The sequence below is a fragment of the Chanodichthys erythropterus genome, chromosome 2, assembly GCF_024489055.1.
Source record: "Chanodichthys erythropterus isolate Z2021 chromosome 2, ASM2448905v1, whole genome shotgun sequence".
Taxonomy (NCBI): Eukaryota; Metazoa; Chordata; class Actinopteri; order Cypriniformes; family Xenocyprididae; genus Chanodichthys; species Chanodichthys erythropterus.
In genome coordinates, this window is record NC_090222.1 from 3,230,444 (window position 1) to 3,250,502 (window position 20,059).

Consider the following 20,059-nt stretch of genomic DNA (forward strand, 5'->3'; position numbering starts at 1 on the left):
ACTTTAACATTACAAAATTTTACTAGCTTAGCATTGTTTCAGTCAATCGACCTTTCTTGTGTACAGTAAGCCTGAGGAAGGTCGATTGACCAAAACATTCCTAAGCGAATAATATTTTGTTATGATGCACGTGTAAGTAGTGTGTGAGATTTATACATTTTTTTCAAGTTCATATTGGACTTTTATCCAATATTTTAAATGATTTGGGTGTGCGAGGCACCATATTTTCTATAAGGTATTGTTTTTGACAGCAGTGTAGTTACTACAGTATATTTGAATGATGTGAGACTGATCTTCATCAATGGTATCGGAAACAATATACAGTGTGATATTAAAATGTTCTTAAAATGAGAACAATTAACAATGTCATCTTCTGAGCTTTAATATTAGATCATAAGCAGTGTTCAGCTGAATTATTATTTTAATCTTTCAGTAGTGTTTTGTTTCTGTTCCTTGAGTGATTGTGAACCACATAATGTTAAGCACAGCCATTATTATGTTAGAAAAAAGCAATAATGGAATACTGAAGTAAACAAACGCATGTCTGTAGTGCCAAACTTTAATTTAAAAAAGTGATTTCAAGTATCTGTATGACTTTAAAAACACAAGTCACATTACAATTATCACAGAAAAAAACAAAAAAACATTTAGCTTTAAAACCAGACATTCAATGAATTCAATGTAACACTTCACCATTGCTTAACACTAAGTGACCCATTCTTCATTTAGTTCATTATATGATCAAATCAAATGCACTAATTTAAACTGGTGTGAGAAAAGATGTAATCCACATATTTGCTAAAGTGTCTTAATACAATTCATTTTAACGTAATATTGACTGTTAACACATCACACAAGAAAACATGACTGTGGAAATGCACATATCAGAGAAATGGTACCAGTCTTACTGATGAGTCAACACTTTAGTTTTACATGTAGATTAGTACAGCTATGCCATCTGATGCTTGCAATAACCTTTTAGACTGACGTTTTAAAGGTCATTTTGTTTTTATCAGGTCATGCCTGGTTCTTTAACCACCCATGTAAAGCTGCATCTAATTAATTTTCACTGAATAAGCTCTCATGAAAAAAGGTGATACATTTGTTGAGGAAAAGCATGTGCTTCTGTTCCTCCACACTTAATCACACAATTAGCAAATTGTAGTTAACTCACTGTAAGAATGTCTCAGCAAAATTCAAAATAAAACCATAAAGAATAAAAACATCCACAACAAAAAAGAATCCTAAATCCTGTTCAGAATAATTTAATGGAGTCCTATTCTGCATTTTTTCATGTTCATCATTTTTTAGTGTGTAATTTTGCTGTTTGAGCATCAAAAGCTCTGCAGATTTACAAAGTACAAAGTCCCTCCATTCTCTATATCATAGTCACTGTTTCTGAACATCCGAACTCCCTGATACATCTTCATTGTATTCTTGAGTTTTCTTTCGGGAACAAACACATCACAATATTCCTCATTTAAAGCTGCAGTCCACAACTTTTTTTGGTTAAAATGATCCAAAATCAATTTTTGAGCAAGTACATAAGCAGCCAGTGTTCAAATCTCCTTACCTTAGCCCAATTCACAACGGTAAGCTTGTAATAATGTTTCCTAATCCGGATGGTAGAGATGGGTTTTTCGTGGGAAATTTGTGCATGCCGCTGTTCATCTTTGCGTCATTACGACATGTCTATTTACATAGAGACCGAGTCCCAGCTAGTAGGGTAATATGTCATGTGGAGGATGCTGCTGGTGACGGATCATTTATAGCCTTTTCTCACAGCAGCAGCAGTAATTAAACTTATCATTTCAATGGCGGATTGTAATCCAGAAAAGTCCAAATGACAATCATGAGTGACAACTGGAGATTCACCCGTAGTCAAAAGCAAAAGACTTCGGACTGTGCAGTGACTACAGAAATTGAAATCTACAGGTAATGCTAATGTACAATAAATTCACAAAGTCACGCAATGCTGATGTTGTTAACATTAACAATTTGAGAACAAAGTATAACAATAATAATAGTTTGCACAGTTTGACATGATCCAAGCTAAATGATCGTTAGATTTAATCACCATTGGATCTGTGATTCTGAAGTACAGTATCCACACCGGTGTGGTGACTGACAGCAAACAGTAGATTCATCCGCTCTGAGGAGCCATGCCGATGCACAATCCATGTAAAGATAATAATTCCACAAATAACTGCAGTTGCATGTTTCAAACAGAGATGCTGACAAAGAGGCAAAACATAGGCCTGCAGCTTTAAATAGGCATATGAAAAATAAACGGGCGGGGCCTGGTTGAGTTAGTAGTGTGTTGAAACTGGCAGTTATGATAAGGGACGGGACATTTCCCAAACATGCTGGAAGCCCTTGACCAATCACAACACTGGTCCAGCTGACCAATCAGAGCACATTGTGCTTTTCAGAAGGAGGAGCTTCATAGAGACATGAACTAAACAGTGTTACTGACAGACTGGGAAGAGAGGAGCTGCAACAATGCAGAATATGAGGAAAATAATCAACATTCAAGAATGAAAACAACATCAAGACTTTATAAAAGGGCAAAATAGGTCCTCTTTTAAATTGTGACAGGTGTTTCTTTTGCTTTCTTTAAACAAACTTTACTAAAGCAGGACTATATTATTTTAAATGTGATAGTATCCAATGTAAATTAAAAGATAATTCTTTAATACTAGAACAAATCTCATTTAATCAGAGGTCTCTCTATGCAGAACTGTATAATTTGAGCATGAGCCTGAATTCTTTTACTTTTCAATTAATTGTACATTAATTTCAATAGAATGTACAAATGCAAAAGTCTAAGAGCGTGGGGTGATAAAAGACGCTTTACATGTCTTCTCTGGGGCTCCTGCCAATGTTCTGGGAGGTAGTGGGGGATTCAGATTCGAAAACATCATCTTCCATTCCTTCTTCAATTGGCTTCATAGCCGTGGATGCTTTTGTCAGAGGATTTTTCTCTGGAGAGAGAGAAACAATACTGATTGTCAATGTTAAAGTTTATGTTTTTTGAGGATTTCATAATGGTACAAATTAAGATTTAAGTATAATGTTTTATGAAGTCATATGTAGGCAAAACTCTGTATCATTCTCTTAAGAGTATTAACTTTCCAGAGCTCAACAATATCATAACAGTAATGAGAATAAAATCACTCAAACAATAAAATTACAACTCTGTTAAATACACTCTGTGCATGTTATATAAAATGAGCAGTAATAAAATGTGTGGCTGAGAATGAGTTTTTAAGTCTTGTGCCTGAAGGGATGGTCGCACTATCACTTCCATTCATACGCATGTGAACCGAAAACTCAGGCTCATGCGAATGTAGCTGTGTTCTGAAGTTTGAGTTTGGTGAACGCTGACCTTCAAATTCCTAGCAAAGTCTAGTTGTGACTGCAGCATTAAAGAAGTATTTTTATCGTAACATTGATTAATGATGTCTGACATGCATGTTTTGGAGTGCATTAGTTTGCATACCCCTTTCATAATCTGCAAGATGTTTAACATTAACCCTTTGAAGCCTACGGTTTCATATTTGGCATGCAAAAGGCCTCTAAATCAATGTTTTTCAACCAGTGGGTCGTTCTATAGGAGGTCGCGAGACTTTCTCTGTGTTCTCGGTGTTACACCGGCACAGCCAGTAACTGCGCTTCACAAAAGGCTCATTGAAACAGTGACCTCCAACGAATCGTATTTTTGAATGTTGCATGTTGAATCATTATTGCCGTAACTTTCTAACACTGTTTCTAAACTGTCCTATTGCAATAATTTATCGCTGCCGCGAACGGCTCTTATTGGACAAGGTCCTACTCTCTTTACGTAATGTTACACACACTAGCAGCTGTTTACCCTGTTGCTTGGTAACAACGGCGCAGGAGATTGCAATGCATTGCAGACTTACTATACTGTACGCAGCTACGGCCTGTTAACTTGACAAAATGCATCCGTTTTATAAAAGAAAAAAAGAAAAAGATTCAGAAAATCCTTCCACTTCAAAGGCAGCAAAATATAAACAATGCAAGTACAACCCAGACTATATTAAATATGGATTCACTGCGTTGGACGAAAAACCACAGTGTGTTGAGGTCTTAGCAAAGGAGTTCATGAAGCCATCCAAACTTGAACGTCACCTACAGACTAAACATCCAACATGTGTGGGTAAACCTGTGGATTACTATATGAAAGCAAGACCTACTTAAAAGACAACAAAGTAGTATTGTGTCACACGACAGCTTCAAAAAGCACCCTGAAGGCAAGTTATCTGGCAGCTGGCCACATCGCCCATGCTAAGAAATCGTTTAATATCGGTGAAGAACTAGTTATCCCATGTGCAGTTGACATGTGCCGTGAGGTACTAGGGGAAAGTGCTGCTAACAAAATAAAAGAAATCCCACTCTCCAATAACAGTCTCCAGGCGGATTATAGACATGAGCAATGATATTGAAACACAACTTTTAGATCGAGTGCGAGCAAGCCACTTGTTTGCCATTCAAATCGACGAATCAACAGATATTTTAAAGATGGCATTGTTGCTTGCATTTGTACACTACAACTGGGAAGGTGCAACAAATGAGCATCTACTGATATGTAATAAGCTCCCAACATGTATGACAGCAGATGAGTTTTTCCGTTGTCTCGATGGCTATTTCGCACAAAATGGGCTGGATTGGAAGAATTGTTTAGGCATTTGCACGGATGGCGCTGCCTCAATGACTGGCAAACATAGTGGGGTTGTGAGGAGCATTTTGGATAGAGCACCTGAGGGGACATGGGTTTACTGCTTTTTACACTGCGAAGGCCTCGCATCCAAAGAAATGTCAGTGCCCTTTAATGAGGTGATGAACATTATTTTCGGATTATTTTCCCCAATGACCGCAGAGTTGGGAATAAGTGGATTCACAATCCTTTTTCAGTAGACCCAAGTGATGTGGATGTTGTACTCCCCATTAATTTGCAAACACAGTTAGTGGAACTTGCATCTGACAGCAGCCTGCAGCTTGCTTTTCGGAAGACATACCTGAGCTCCTTCTGGATTCAAACCAGACACGGATATCCAGAACTCACAGATCATGCAACAAAGTTTCTCTTACCGTTTAGCACTACCTATCTTTGCGAGTCGGGATTTTCAAAAGTGACTGCAATGAAAACAAAAAGCCGGAATAGGCTGACAACAGCAAATTTGTGTGCAACACTACGAGTGCCTCATAGTCTGCCTTCATGAAATTAATTATAATAAGTATATATGGTTTAGCCTAGGTATAAAGAGCCATTTCAGTTATTTATTTATTTCCAGCCTTAGTGGGTTGTATGACTGCCACACAAAAAAGTAAAAGTTGGTCACAGAGTAGGCAAAAAGGTTGAGAAACCCTGCTCTAAATGATCAACATGATCAAAACTTTGCTAAAAAAAAAAAAAAAAAAAACCCTGTTGCACAAATTCTACTGCATTCTTTCATCAGATTGATTCAGTACAAAATTAGTGTGCGAAAATAGAGTGCTTTAAATACATTGTACAAATGTACTTTTTTTCACCTGGGTATTTTAGAGTCATTTAGTATAATTGCAGGATTCGTACAGATACTGTCAAATGAAATTCCAGGACTTTTAAACACTAATTTTTTGGTTTTCAGGGACTACAATCATTTCTCATATCAAACAATATCTTTATTATCTTTAAAATTAAAAGAAAAAGGTAAATAGATAAATAAAAATATACTAATAAAACAAAATGTTTCTTGAAGCAAATGCAAAGAATGCAATGACTATGGCAATTTTAGCTTTAAGAAGTAATAGAAATAGAAAGGGAATAAACTTTGTATATGATTCTTATTAGAAGATGTAATAGAAGAAAACAAAGGATTTCATTTTTTTTTTTAAATAGAAAGAATTTCATTGTAAATATAAATTACAATCTAATGACTTGTTTGCACTGTTTATTTTTTAGGGTTTCGTTTTTGTTTTTTTATTCCAAAGGTATTCAAAATACAACGTATTTAATATATATATATATATATATATATATATATATATATATATATATATATATATATATATATATATATATATATTAAATACAACGTTTATAATGCCTATTATTGTTCAATAAATAATATTTTAGATTAATGTTGGCATACTTGGTATTGAGAAACGGTCTGTGTTAATGATGGGGGTTTATCAATGACTTTAGTGCAGGGTACATAGTTATGCCAGTAGGTGGCTGCAAGAGACTGACTTACTTGGGCCTGATATACTTCAAGCAAAATCAAAGGATGAACTGGTGTGATGTCATTTCAAATAAAATCAGGTCAAAACGATGTTCAGTTTGTGTTAGTTTCTGGAGTTCGAACCTTTCCAAAGTGAACTTTCCGGAAAAGCAGGAGCGGGCCAATACTGAGCCAGTGTTCTGACATAGAACCTGGAAGTACTGCAATGAAAACAGCATAGGAGAATGACGGGAGAGACAAATTTGTTGAATTAAGTCATTATTTTTGTTTTGTTTTTGCGCACAAAAAGTATTCTCGTCTCTTCATAACATTAAGGTTGAACCACTGTAGTCACGTTGACTATTTTAACAATGTTATTAATACCTTTCTAGACCTCAAAAGGTGCAACGACATTGCTGCCTAGGTGTGGTTCAGATACCCCCAGATTTCATCAAAAAATATCTCAATTTGTGTTCCAAATATGAACAAAGGTCTTATGGGTTTGGAACAACATGAGAGTAATTAATGACAGAAATTTCATTTTTTTGGGTGACCTAACCCCTTAACCATTGAAAGGATACTATGACAAAGATATCGCTTATTTTCGGAAATATATAAGCAATATCACACCTATAGCCATGCAAAATGGCTCTATATCAATATTAGATGGGCTGCAGTGTTAATTTTGTGTGAAAAGATTGTATTTGTTCAACAATACAATGAGAAAGGAGAAACAGAATGACAACTACACCTAATACAAACAATACCAGACAGGGTACCAGAGCCAGTTCAAAGGATTGGTCATGATTGGTAAAAGCCAATGGCCACCTGGCCTGGACACAGGGGTTTCACCGTACTCATTACGAGAAGTGCCATGGGATTTTTAATGACCACAGAGATCATTAGAGACCAAGGTGGAGCTGATGGCTCTTGGGACTGAGGCAGAGGTGGGGACCCGGAAGACTGTGGTGGAGCTGGACGGAAGGCAGAGCCCGGTGGAGCCGAAGGGATGGAGGGTAGAGGTGGAAGTCAGGAATCCTGGGGCAGAACCAGGCTGATGCCTGACCAAGGCAGAGACAGAGGGATGAGGGAGCCCTGTGGAGCTGCTGGGATGACGGGCCATGGTGGAGACGAGGGAGAATGGAGCCAAGGTGAAAAAGATGGGTCAGAGGACCGAGGTAGATTCTGGGGCTTGGCGGCAGGAGGCGGAGAGGGGGGATCCTCATGCTGGGGCAAAGTTGGAGAACTGGCTGGCTCAGACAGAGGAGGTGGGAGAGGGATGCTTGGAGGGAACTCTGGGGACACCGGAAGTTATAAGCTGGATGGGACCAGCGGGGGCACAGGAAGTTCTAAAATGGGCAGGACCAGCAGGGGCAAGAGAAAAAGGGGTATTACCTCCAATCCACAGTCAGAGGCCAGTGGCACGAGTGTGGGCGGGGCTCAATTTCATTCCCTCATACTCCATGAGTACTTTCTCAGGGACGGGCGATGTTACCGGCTCGTGTACGAGATCAGACGCATCGCTGGGCTCAGTCTCTGGGGCGGGGTATGGCTCAGGTTCTTCTGGCTCGTTGTCCACAACAGGCTCTGGTTCCGCCTGGCGGGGTGAAGGCTGACTGGGCTCTGGGTATAGAGTGGGGCTGGTGTTGTTCTCTGCTATGCAGATGGTGAACGCCGACTTGTTGTTCACCAGCACCCACTCCACAAATGCCTTAGACCAGGGTAGTGCAAAAGGCATGCCAGATTTAGAAAGTCCCTCGTACTGTCTTCTGGTGAACGGTCCCTCTACTTCAGGCACAGGAGTTGTTCTGCAAGCACAAATGCCACAGAACTGGTCTTCTTTTTTGGTCTGGTATTCTGTCACGTGTATTCACACGCACAAGTCAGAGATAAACTAAGAGTCATTTAATCAACAATGGGAACACGCAAGAGAAAAAGAATGACAACTACACTTCATATAAACAATACCGGAGCGGTATTGCGAACTAAACTTAAATACACAGAGCAAACAAAAGAGCTAACAAGTTAATTAACAAGACAACAGGTGAATGTGATCATTGATCAAACATACTGGAAAACTAGGTAAAACGAGCAAACAGAACCAGAACACAATGAAAACTAAATCAAAACAGAACATAGGCCTACCTCTTCATAAATATGGCTGTTTTTATGACTTTTGTTATAATAAGTCAAATTCAAGTAATTCAAGAACCTCTGTCATTGTAAAATGGCAGAGGCGGTTAATCTACTTTCCACCTTCAGCTTGTGGTTCACATGTCTTTTTGCTGTGAAATCTTTACTGATTTTTATAAAGTAAATGTACAAATAACTTACTCTAAGCACAACTATGCAATATGCTTATACAAATTATTAAAAATGTTTTAAAGATATTATAATTTTTCTAGGCCTGATATCACTTTTGGCCACTAATGTACATAACATATACAGTGTAGTGCTCATTATATCTTGATCAGATGAATTTAGGTGAAAATTGTACATGTTTTATTGCATGATGTTATGGGCAAACTCAACAAATGCAGTTTTTCGTGTGTTAAAGGTTAACTTCATAACAGGTCTTGTTATCAGAAGTCACTATTTCTGAGCACTAAAAGGGAGTTAATCTACTTTCTGGTTATGTTCCAAATGACAATTGGGTCATTTTTGGGGGGTTGAGGAAGGGAAAGACAGTGAGATAAAAAAAGAAACCATCTTACACCCCATCAGGCCCGATCTGAGGTCACAGCTAGAGGAGGAACAGGAGGAGAAAACATCAGGGATACGCTGACAGCCAGCCATTAATAGTCTGAAATCACACCAATATGTCGTGCATTTCCACAAATGTAGTATCTATTAGCAACTCAAACTGGAACAGATGGAGTTCAAAGTGGAGATGAAGAATGCAAATTAGACATGTCTTTTGAGATTTCAAACAAAGTTTAGGACAGACAGAGACGTGTTCTGGTTTATATCAGCATTTGTGGGCATGAAGGGTCTAATATCAGGGCATACATGGGGTAAATTGTGGGTTAGTGATAGATACTGTAGCTAAAGAAGTCAATAGACTTACGGAGTGATGATCCAGTTGAGCCGCCCCTCAGGATCTGGTTGAGAACGTCGTCCGTGTCGCTGGTGCTCGCCATACTGTTCCTCATCTGCATCATGGACAGCTGAGAGCACAGGCTCGGCTGACGGTCCATTTTCTTCACAGCCTACGGTTCAATCATCATCACTTCAGTTGATCACAGCTAACAAAAATATGCTCTAAGTACGCTTTGAAAACACCATTTCTGAATGTTCTCTGAAACATCCAGTTTTGAAAACGTTTTTCTTGCTTATGTGAGCATTCCATTTACTCATTCTTCAAACATTATGGAAACGTTACTTTGAAATGTTCTCTGAACATTCTGAAACAAGTAGTAACATTTAAAAAATGTGCGTCCAACTAAACCATTTCAGAAAGAAAAAAAAAACGTTCCATCAACAGTGTATAAATAATGTTTTTGTGCTAACATTTTGAGAACATTATTAAAGACCAAATAACTTTGAACGAACATTCTGTTGATGTTAATGGAAGAACGTTTGTTCATAACTTTGAGAGAACCTTGCCAGAATTCTAGCTAAAGTTTCCTGTTAGCTGGGTAATCACACCACATTACTGATAACGTCATGTAATAATTAAGTCATTACAAATGTTGTTTTTGTCTTTAAATAAATTGCATAATCTCAAGTCAAGTGCTAAATCATCTTTACAATAAACAAGAACACCACCAGTCAGTGTTTGACACTCGTGCACTACTATTTTCAATATTTAAGTCATCAAAATTGCAAAATAACACAAATATAAGTATGTGAATTATCTTTTTACCTAAAATGTTGCATTTGAAATTCAATGCAAGACTTCTTTGTCTTTATTCCTGCTCAATCTGGACATTCCTTCAACCAACTTCATGAGGAGCATCCTGGGATGCTTATAAATATTGGACTGCTGTTGTTTTTAACAGGTTTTTAAAAATTGGACTGGTTTTCCAGTTTCCACAAAAATATAAACTGTTTTCAACATTGATGATAATCAGAAATTAGTGGCAAATCATCATATTAGAATGATTTCTGAAGGATCATGTGACACTGAAGACTGGAGTAATGATGCTGAAAATTCAGCTTTGATCACAGGAATAAATTACATTTTGTAAAATATTCACATAGAAAACACTTATTTTAGATTGTAATAATATTTTAACATTTTTTTTTTTTTTTTTTACTGTATTTATGATTAAAATAAATCAGAAGAGCAGAAGAGACTTTGTTCAAAAACATTTAAAAAATCTTTATTATTCCAAATTTTTGAGCAGTAGAGAAGCTGCTCACAAGGAAAACTAAATAAATCTTTTCTGACCTTGTCACTCAGGGTTGGATCATTGAGAGAATAGAGCTTGTTGGTGATGTCTTTGCCAATGAGGTACCGGAACACCTCGTTCAGAAACGACTCCGACTCCAGGAAGTACGTCAGACGCTCTCTCGACCAGCACAGGAGCTTGCAGTTTTCCTCGGCAGTGATCGTCACCTGGATAATCATATGACAGATCATTATAAATGGTGTGTATTAGTTTGCTCTTCCTCAAAATGACCATGTCAGATATGTGATATTGTCCTTCTTGAGATGGCTTGTACACTTCTTACATAGATTTTTTCTAGTTGTGTGTTTTCTTTTTTGTACTTTTTCTCTCTAAGTAGTTTGTACGTACTGTTGTTAAATGATAGCAGAAAACCTCATGATCCAAATCAGCTGCCAAAGCACTCTTTTCTGTTCCCCTCATACAACAACCTGGAGGATGTTATCACCGCTATCTGGGCCTATAGTCCAAAGTTAAGGTTTGATTTGTCAAATGCAGTGTTAGGTAAGTTACTCTAAAAAAGTAATTAATTACTAGCTACTAATTACATCTTCAACAGATTACGGCACTAATTACTCTTTCCAAAATGTTTTGCATTGCATTGCTTTCTAAATCCCATATCAACCTCGACTAGTTGAACAATACAAGGATAGACATGAAACTGCTCTTTTAATTAATTCAAATAAATAATATAAAAATGCAGTATTCTTGAACTCACCAAAGTATTTAAAGGGAAAAGGTTACAATTAAAACATACATTTTAACATTAGATAATATTTTATGTTAAATTCACTATTGTTTTATATAGAACTGTTAGTCTATACATGAGAAGTAATTACAGGTGCTGGTCATATAAGTACAATATCATGAAAAAGTTCATTTTTTTATTGTAAATTATTTTAAAAAATGAAACTTTAATTTATACTAGATTCCCTACATGTAAAGTAAAACATTTCAAAAGTTTTTTTTTTTTTTTTTTTTTTTGATTAGAGAGTACAGCTCATGAAAGTCCAAAATCCAGTATCTCAAAATATTCTAATATTTACATTTGAGTTTCATTAAATGACCATCCCTACAGTATAAATTCTGGGTATCTCTTGTTCTTTGAAACCACACTAATGGGGAAGACTGCTGACTTGGCAATGGTCCAGGAGACAATCATTGACACCCTCCACAAAGATAATAAGTTACAGATGGTCATTACTGAATGTGGTGGCTGTTTACAGAGTGATGTATCAAAGCATATTAAATGCAAAGTTGACTAGAAGGAAGAAATTGGGTAGGCAAAGGTGCACAAGCAACAGGGATGACCACAAGCTTGAGAATACAGTCAAGTAAAGCCGATTCAGACACTTGGGAGAGCTTCACAGTGAGGCAAATGAAGTCAGCACATCAAGAGTCACCACACTCAGACATCTTCAGGAAAAGGACTACCAAGCCACTTCTGAAACAGAAACAACGTCAGAAGCATCTTACCTGGGCTAAGGAGAAAAAGAACTGGGCAGTGAACAGTGGTTGAAAGTTCTCTTTTCAGATAAAAGTAAATTTTGCATTTCATGTTGAAATCATGGTCCCAGAGTCTGAAGGAAGACTGGAGAGGCACTGAATCCAAGCTGCTTGAAGTCTAGTGGGAAGTTTCTGAAGTTAGTAATGATTTGGCGGGGCTGTGACGTCTGCTGGTGTTGGTCCATTGTGTTTTATCAAGTGCAAAGTCAATGCAGCCATCTTCCAGGAGATTTTGGAGCACTTTATGCTTCCATCTGCTGACAAGCTTTATGGAGATGCTGATTTCCTTTTCCAGCTGGACTTTAGCACCTGCCCACAGTGCAAAAACCACTTCCAAGTGGTTTGCTGACCATGATATTACTGTGCTTTATTGGCCAGCCAACATGCCTGACCCCTGAATCTATGGGATATTTTCAAGAGAAAGATGAGAAACAGTCGATCCAACAATATACAGATGATCTGAAGGCTCAACAGTATCTCAGCAGTGCCACAGGCTGATCACTTCCATGCCACACTTCACTGATGCTGTAATTTGTGCTAGAGCAAGTAATCTGCTGTAATATGTGCTGCCGACCAAGTATTGAGTGCACAAATGAACATGCTTTAAAGAACTTGAACTTTTCTGTTTTGAAAATCCATTTTTTGATTGATCTTAGGAAATATTCTAATATTTTGAGATTTTGGACTTTCATGAGCTGTACGCTCTAATCATCAAAATAAAAAAAATAAAAAAAAAACTTTTGAAATGTTTTACTTTTTTACATGTAGGGAATCTAGAATATATGAAAGTTTCATTTTTAAAAATAATTAACAATAATTATATATGACCAGTTTAATTATATGACCAGCACCTGTAAATTACAGAAAAATAAAGAGTAAAGTAATCCCTTTTTCAAGGGAAAGGTAATTAAATTACAGTAATTAATTACTTAGTAATGGATTACACCCAACACTGGTCAAATGAGCAGGAACAAAACAAGCAGGGCTTGTTGACAAAAGTAAAAATTTTTTAATAAAAAACAAAACAAAAATTATATAAAGAATAAATATTAAAAAAATAGTTTTGCAATATATATTACATAATATGATATATAACTGGGTGCAGAAATGACAAAATGCTGTGGTAATTACAAGAAGCACTTAACTCTTTCCTCGCCAGCACTTTTTAAAAAAGTTGCCAGCCGCTGCCAGCGTTTTTATAATTTCCACAAAAATTGAATGGCCCTCAGAATATTTTGTTGTATGAATATCTGAACATGCAATATATCAAAAAAAAAAAAAAGAACAGAGCCTCTGCCTTTAAACAAAAAACATTTTTTATTCTAGCTTCATACATTCTTTTTTATCAACACAAATGTGTTTCATTAAAAAAAGCTAAATTTGAAACAAAAAGCTGAGAAAATCAAAGGCTGCAAAGTGCATAAGCAATGCTTTTATCACTTGTTTCTGCTTTCCTGTGCTTTGAACGAGATTCTCTACTCTTTCAGAAGATGCATAATAGCTCCCCCTACCATATAACAGTGAAAACACAGTAAGCCTGACAATTCCATCAATAGAGCAGAAGCGTTGTCTCATAAATACCGAAAAATTCCTTCAAATGCAGGGAAAGAGTTAATGTGAAATGTGATTTTTCACCATTCAAAATTTTCAGTGAATGTCATGTTTAAATATTACACTTCAAACACATTACCTGAAACCTCTCACCCCTGTTCATCTGAGTCGACCTGAATTCTGGAGAGTCGATGAAGGCATTGGTGTAAATATTATGCAAGAAATGACCACGGTACGATACCCTCATCCTGTGTCAAATGCATAAACTTGGTCAAAAGTGATGCAACATATTATAGGAGACCTACACTCTTAGTGAAGCGAAGCACCTACTTTCCTTTGAGGAGAATGCTGAGGCGCTCGTCAACAGACGTCTTGTCCTCCGCCGCGTAGACCTGTCCCTTCTTTAAGGTTTGGATGGTGCAGAACTGGCCAGTGAGCCTCTGAAACAGAGCCTCGCGTACGTGCAGAGGCTGGAACATGCGATGGTACACGGATTTCAGCTCCCTGTCAATCTTAATCTGGAATTAAACGGCATAGGCAAACATGTATATTGAATTTAGCACAAAGTGAAAGTGAATTCAAAATGAATCCACAGGCAACATGACAATCCAGCCACTGTACAGAAACGGCAATTCCCACTCATGAAGAGAGACATGTTTTCAACTATTTTTATGCACATTTTGGTATATCGCATAAAAAAATAACACTGGATGGAATCTGCAAGAAAAATTGCATCAAAAAACTGTTTTTTTTTTTGTTTTTTTTTTGCACACTTAATAAATCCATCCATGTGCAATACAAATCTCATGTGACTTTGCCTCAGCAGACGCTGTGATTGGATAACTGGACTAACCAGCGGACCAATTACATCACAGCATCGCAAATGTTGGTTTGGTGGTTCTGAAACGCCGGAGCCAAAGTCTGTCATCAGAATGATTTGGTTTAGAGAAGCTTCCAAACACTAGCATCCAAACTCAAGCTAACATGACAGTGTTTATTGCATTTCTTCTGCCGCTTGTGTTCCAAATTTGAAGTCGATATCACAACTTTTACTCTCTAATTGTCTACATTTTTGAATAAGTACATGTACTCTGGGCCCTGGGTATAATTTACGCGTACACAGTTGAATGCCCAGACTTGCAAAGTATACTTCACTTGACTCGTAAGCGTACACAGGCGTTCGACGCATGCACAGTTTTGAGCAATCTCTCGCCACGAGTTACAACCCATGTAAATATCTTTGTATTCTTACATGCTAGAGTTGTACACATGAGAATACTTTCTGACCTCTTTGCACAATTTCTCGTCTATGTAGGCCTCCATCGTCACTGTAGCTTGCATGTGTTACGGTTTGTTCTGTTTATGCAGTTCTTCTTTGACTACCTGTGAATCAATATCCCCAGGGCAAGGGTGCCACCTTGTGGATAAACTAATTACTGCAAAAACAATTATATGTTCATGTGCGATCTGTTACCCCTTATTGACACTGCACGTGTCTGTGACATGTTACAGCTCTGAAGCGGCCACCGGAGTCGATCAGCGGCCAATTTAGCCAATGCTTGTGTTTCCACGGGGAGGGGCCCGCTAAAAGTCTTTAGGGATTTATATGATAACGCAGTCAAAATTGTTTTCACAGGATGCATACTGAGGGTTTAAGCTCTCGAATTATACCTAATTTATTAATTAAAAGTATAAAATATATGACAGGACAAAAGGCAATACAAGAAGACCACCAAGTGTTTCACTAGCAGGACACTGACAGGTAAGCATCTCTCAGCCATGACTGTATCAATAATATATATCCTGCTCATTGTGTCTGTACTCACCGGTCTGCGTTTATAAAGCAGGAAGAAGAAGTGCATGAAGTTCACCAGAAGGAAAACCACATTCCATACCATCACATCCAGCGTGCATCTGTATAACGTGGCCCACGCTATGAACAAAGAGCAGCCTGAAATCCAGAAACAAGCATTCAAATCCAGCACAGCTGATCAAGGCAAGGCAAGGCAATTTTATTTGTATAGCACATTTCAAACACAATGGTAATTCAAAGTGCTTTACATAAAGAAGAACCAAAAACATAATAATAATGGAACACATAAGAAATAGAAATAACAGTAAAAACAGAGAATTTCGCTATCTGGATGGAAGAGTTAGGAAGTTTCAGGGAGTTTTTTGTTGTCCGTCAGAGCGGATCTAAATGGATCTTCCTCATGCAGTCAAGTCAAATTTTATTTATAAAGCACTTTTTTTAAAACAACAAGTGTTTACCACAGAGGTATAACTGTTAATATTTGTCAGGTAACTTACTTCCTAATTCTCCCAGCTCTTTCAACCAGACAGCAAGATATAAAATGCATTAAAAGTCAGAAAATAAAAAGATACATAAAATATATAAAATGCATTGAAAATGAAATAAATAAAAAATAAGAAAAAGAGTTGAAAGAATAAAAAGACAGTGTGTATAAAATAAAGTATAATCAGAGCAACAGCTTCTTTAAATGTTGTTCTAAAATCTGCTGTTTTTGGTTCTTAAAACTGCAAAGGTTGCAGAGGAATTACACATTTGTTTTAAAAATTAAAGGGAGTACTTTTTCTATCTGTTTAGACTTTCCAAAATATTCTGAGCAGATTTTCATATTATATTAAATTATAACTGCTATAGACAAAATGCCAAAACTTTTATTATTGTTATAATGTCATTAAAACAATAATACAATTTAAGGTCATTTTTCACACTTTTGTCATTCTAAGATTTTAGTGGTTTCGATTAATTTGGTAATTGATGTTGCAAAATATATTGGAATGTCAAAATTGTTCAATGCCTTTCAAAATCATAGATTTATTAGTGTTATTTATATATTATTTTTAGTATTGTATGTCCAAATATGTCTTCAGATGTAACAAAATACAAAACCATATAAATAATTTATAAATAACACTTTAGGTTACACTTTATTTTACAATGCCTTAGTTACATTGTAATTACTCAAATAAGTTAATTAACTATATGTACATAGTATAGAGTTACAGTTAGGTTTTGGGTTTGGTTTAGGGTTAGTTACTTATAATTATGCAGAATTTACTGTTATTACTGTCAAGTCAAGTCACCTTTATTTCTATAGCGCTTTTTACAATGCAGATTGTGTCAAAGCAGCTTTACATTGATAATTGGTATATCATTTTTCCTTTTAAAGATGTCAATGCAGGCAGATCAAAAGCACTGTTGAATATCAAATGTCAAGGATACTGTTGAATATCAAATGTCAAGTCAAATTAAATTAAATTAGGGCTGCACGATTAATCGTATTTTATCACGATAACGATATCTGCTTCTCTCGATTGATTTTAAATAATCGTCACGATATTGGCCTGCTCTATGAAAATGAACATAATTTGGAAATATTGGAAGTAATATTAGGAATTTCGCTGGTTTATCTTTTTAAGTTCCTAAAGGTTTTACCAGTTTTCATAATGTTGATGAGCTAGAAATGATTTTTCTTTGCTTTACGAATTTGCCGGGCAATTTGAATCTGGTTTGTCTTATTGCACACGAATTGTGTTGCTTTAAAATCTAATGTGAATACATATTACAAAGCGCTCACCAAAACCATGTTTTGTATTGATTTACCATCTAACGAAGTTATCATAGTTGGTTAAATTTAAGTCTTTGTGCCACCTACAGGCCTTTTGGGTGAAGTGTAGGTTGGTAAAGAACTTGCAAAATAGCCATAGTTACATTACTCTTTTGATAGAATGAACATGATTAATAATCGTGATTATAATTTTGAGGAAACTGTGGCACTGGCTGTTGTGTTGATGATGTCTTCAATTACTGTAGTAAGTATATGTAGTCACGTGTACGGCACTGTAAAATGAAGTGTTACCACACTTTATTTATGTTACCTCACTGACCCTAGACCAGGGTCGTAACAGTTTATATTTTGAATTAGCTGTTATTTTTATATTTTATTTTACTTAAAGTAATTTTGTTATGTGCATTTGTCATTTTTTAATATATATTTATTCTAAGCTTTATTTTTTCTGTTGTAGTTTTTGTAACTGTAGTTAATATTGACATTTAGTTTATTTTAATAACTGACAACAATTGTTAATAGTTTAGTGTAGTCTCACCTAATATTATCACATGTTTTAAAAGTACATCTAAAGATGATCTGTTCACCATTAATCTGCTAATATCAGAGCTCATCAACTGATTTCAGCAGAATTACATGCAACAAACTTTATGGAACTATAATGTACAAAGTTCTGCAGTGAGCTGACATACCATCTAAACGTCTTACTATATTTTATTTCTAATCATTACCATTGTTTCAGTGCATTTGTATGGCATTTTAAATATAATTCGTGATATTTGAAAATGCACTGTTTAAACTTGAAACAGTGGAGCTGTACCTGTCATCAGCAGCAGTCTGAGGAGGATCATGTGAAGCGCGAGCGTGGTGGGGATGAGGAATCCCACACCGAGGCTCAGGTTGGCCAGGTGGAACAGCAGGTGATGAGACTGATTCCAGTCCTGGCATAACGTGGCGTTTGAATCAGCCGGCAGTGACGGGACACTGGAGGGCAGTGGAGGTGATGTGTAGGAAAGAGACACTGACATTCTGAGGCTTTCGAGCTGATGGGGAGATGATGGCCAGAGAGCAAAACTGTTAGAACAACTGACACATTCATAAAGCAAAAAACACGCAGGTTTTATGTTGCATTCTAGGTTGCATTACTGTGCACATATCAAATTTTGATCTGAACGAATTCAACTTCTCAAGTGTCTTAAGTGCATAAATGCTGAAACTCAGACGCGCTCCGCAGTAATGATGGAAACCGAAATGCGCACAGAACTATCCGGGAGATTTGCCAACCAAGCAACGCAGTCACTGACCTCCAATAAACTTTCTAAGGAACCACATATGGTTTATCTGCTGAACTCCGCGTGAATATAGCTTCAGTTAAAAGAACGTGGTATTTTAAAATGCGTTATTATAGCCTATTAATTACAATTTTGTGTACTCACCGGAGCTGTCGATTGAAGCTGTAATGTGCGCGCTCTGGAGGAATGTTAAGGCAGAAGATAACAGACTGGTATAGCTGCAGTGTGAGGCGCGCATTCCAGTCAGATGACAGGCGTTGACTTAAAATGGGCACAAACCAAGCGGCCACTCCTCTGCGCACCTGCGCGACTCCACCGCTGGAGGGCGACATTCATGACCACAGGGGGTCTGTTTTTTTCTCAAGAGACTAATCTAATTGGTTTATCTAATATAATCCTTTTTATCTTATATAATCCACACACTTATGATCAAGATAGAGGTATATAATAAATAATGTATGCATATTTGGCGTGCTGTCCAAGGAGAGGGCTCCAAGCTATATATATATATATATATATATATATATATATATATATATATATATATATATATATATATATATATATATATATATATTATAACGTTATATACATACAATATGCATACATATATGTTTATAACGGTTGTGAATGTGGGGGCTGCAATTTAAAACAAAAATAATGCATCCGTCCATTAAAAAAAGTAATCTATACGGCTCCAGGGGGGTTAATAAAGTCCTTTTAGTTTTTTGGGGGGGTTTTGTAAGAAAAATATCCATATTTAAAACTTTATAAATTCAAATAACTAGCTTTTAGAAGTCTAAAATTATAATTTTTAAAGAGAAATGTTGGATGGATAAATGGATAACTTTTTTTGTGGATGCATTTATTTTTGGCTTCAAAACGAAGCCTCCTATTCACAAACATTATAAACCTTGCAGGATTAAGGATATTTTTAAATATATCTCTGATTGTGTTCATGTGAAAGAAGATAGTCATAAGGGATGGCTTGAGGGTGAGTAAATTATGGGATCATTTTCATTTTTGGGTAAACTATCCCTTTAATCCTAAGAAGACATAAATATGCTAAAAATACAATTTTGACAAAAGAGAAGAGAATTTTAAACTTAATCTGTCTGGGAGTCTTATCTCACTTCTGAAATGATTAGTACACCCCTGCAGTTGATATTATAATTTTTATAAGAATTTTATTTTCAAACTGATGTGTGAACATTTAGTTCATGTAGGCTAAAGCAAACTAGTGAATCAGAACAATTTCAGGTTTCATATGATGGACGTTAGATGATGTTTTGATAATGATAACCAGTGTTGGGGCTGATGCATTACAAGTGACCTGAGTTATGTAATCAGATTACTTTTTCAAGTAACTAGTAAAGTAATGCATTACTTTTTCAATGTACAACATAATAAGTTACTTTTTCAAATAAGTAACGCAAGTTACTTTGTTTAAACTGACAGTTCTCATGTTGAGAGAAATAAAGTGCGGAGGTGTTGTG

At 36.4% G+C, this 20,059-nt stretch overlaps 1 protein-coding gene across 2 annotated transcripts; it reads right to left on the reverse strand.

Moving 5' to 3' along the window:
* Positions 1-536: 536 nt before the first annotated feature.
* bves (blood vessel epicardial substance) lies at positions 537-18,834 on the reverse strand. Of its 2 annotated transcripts, XM_067399732.1 has the most exons (9): positions 18,708-18,834; positions 18,092-18,314; positions 15,502-15,626; positions 14,006-14,193; positions 13,815-13,923; positions 10,621-10,788; positions 9,295-9,436; positions 8,942-8,970; positions 2,844-2,984 (listed from the first exon to the last, which is right to left on the reverse strand). In XM_067399732.1, the coding sequence occupies exons 2-8, from the start codon at positions 18,297-18,299 to the stop codon at positions 8,948-8,950; spliced, it is 963 nt and encodes a 320-aa protein (XP_067255833.1). In that variant the 5' UTR covers positions 18,300-18,314; positions 18,708-18,834; the 3' UTR covers positions 2,844-2,984; positions 8,942-8,947. The 2 variants fall into 2 exon arrangements, with proteins under 2 accessions (XP_067255824.1, XP_067255833.1); XM_067399723.1 differs by lacking the exon at positions 8,942-8,970 and having other exon boundaries at positions 537-2,984.
* Positions 18,835-20,059: the final 1,225 nt, after the last annotated feature.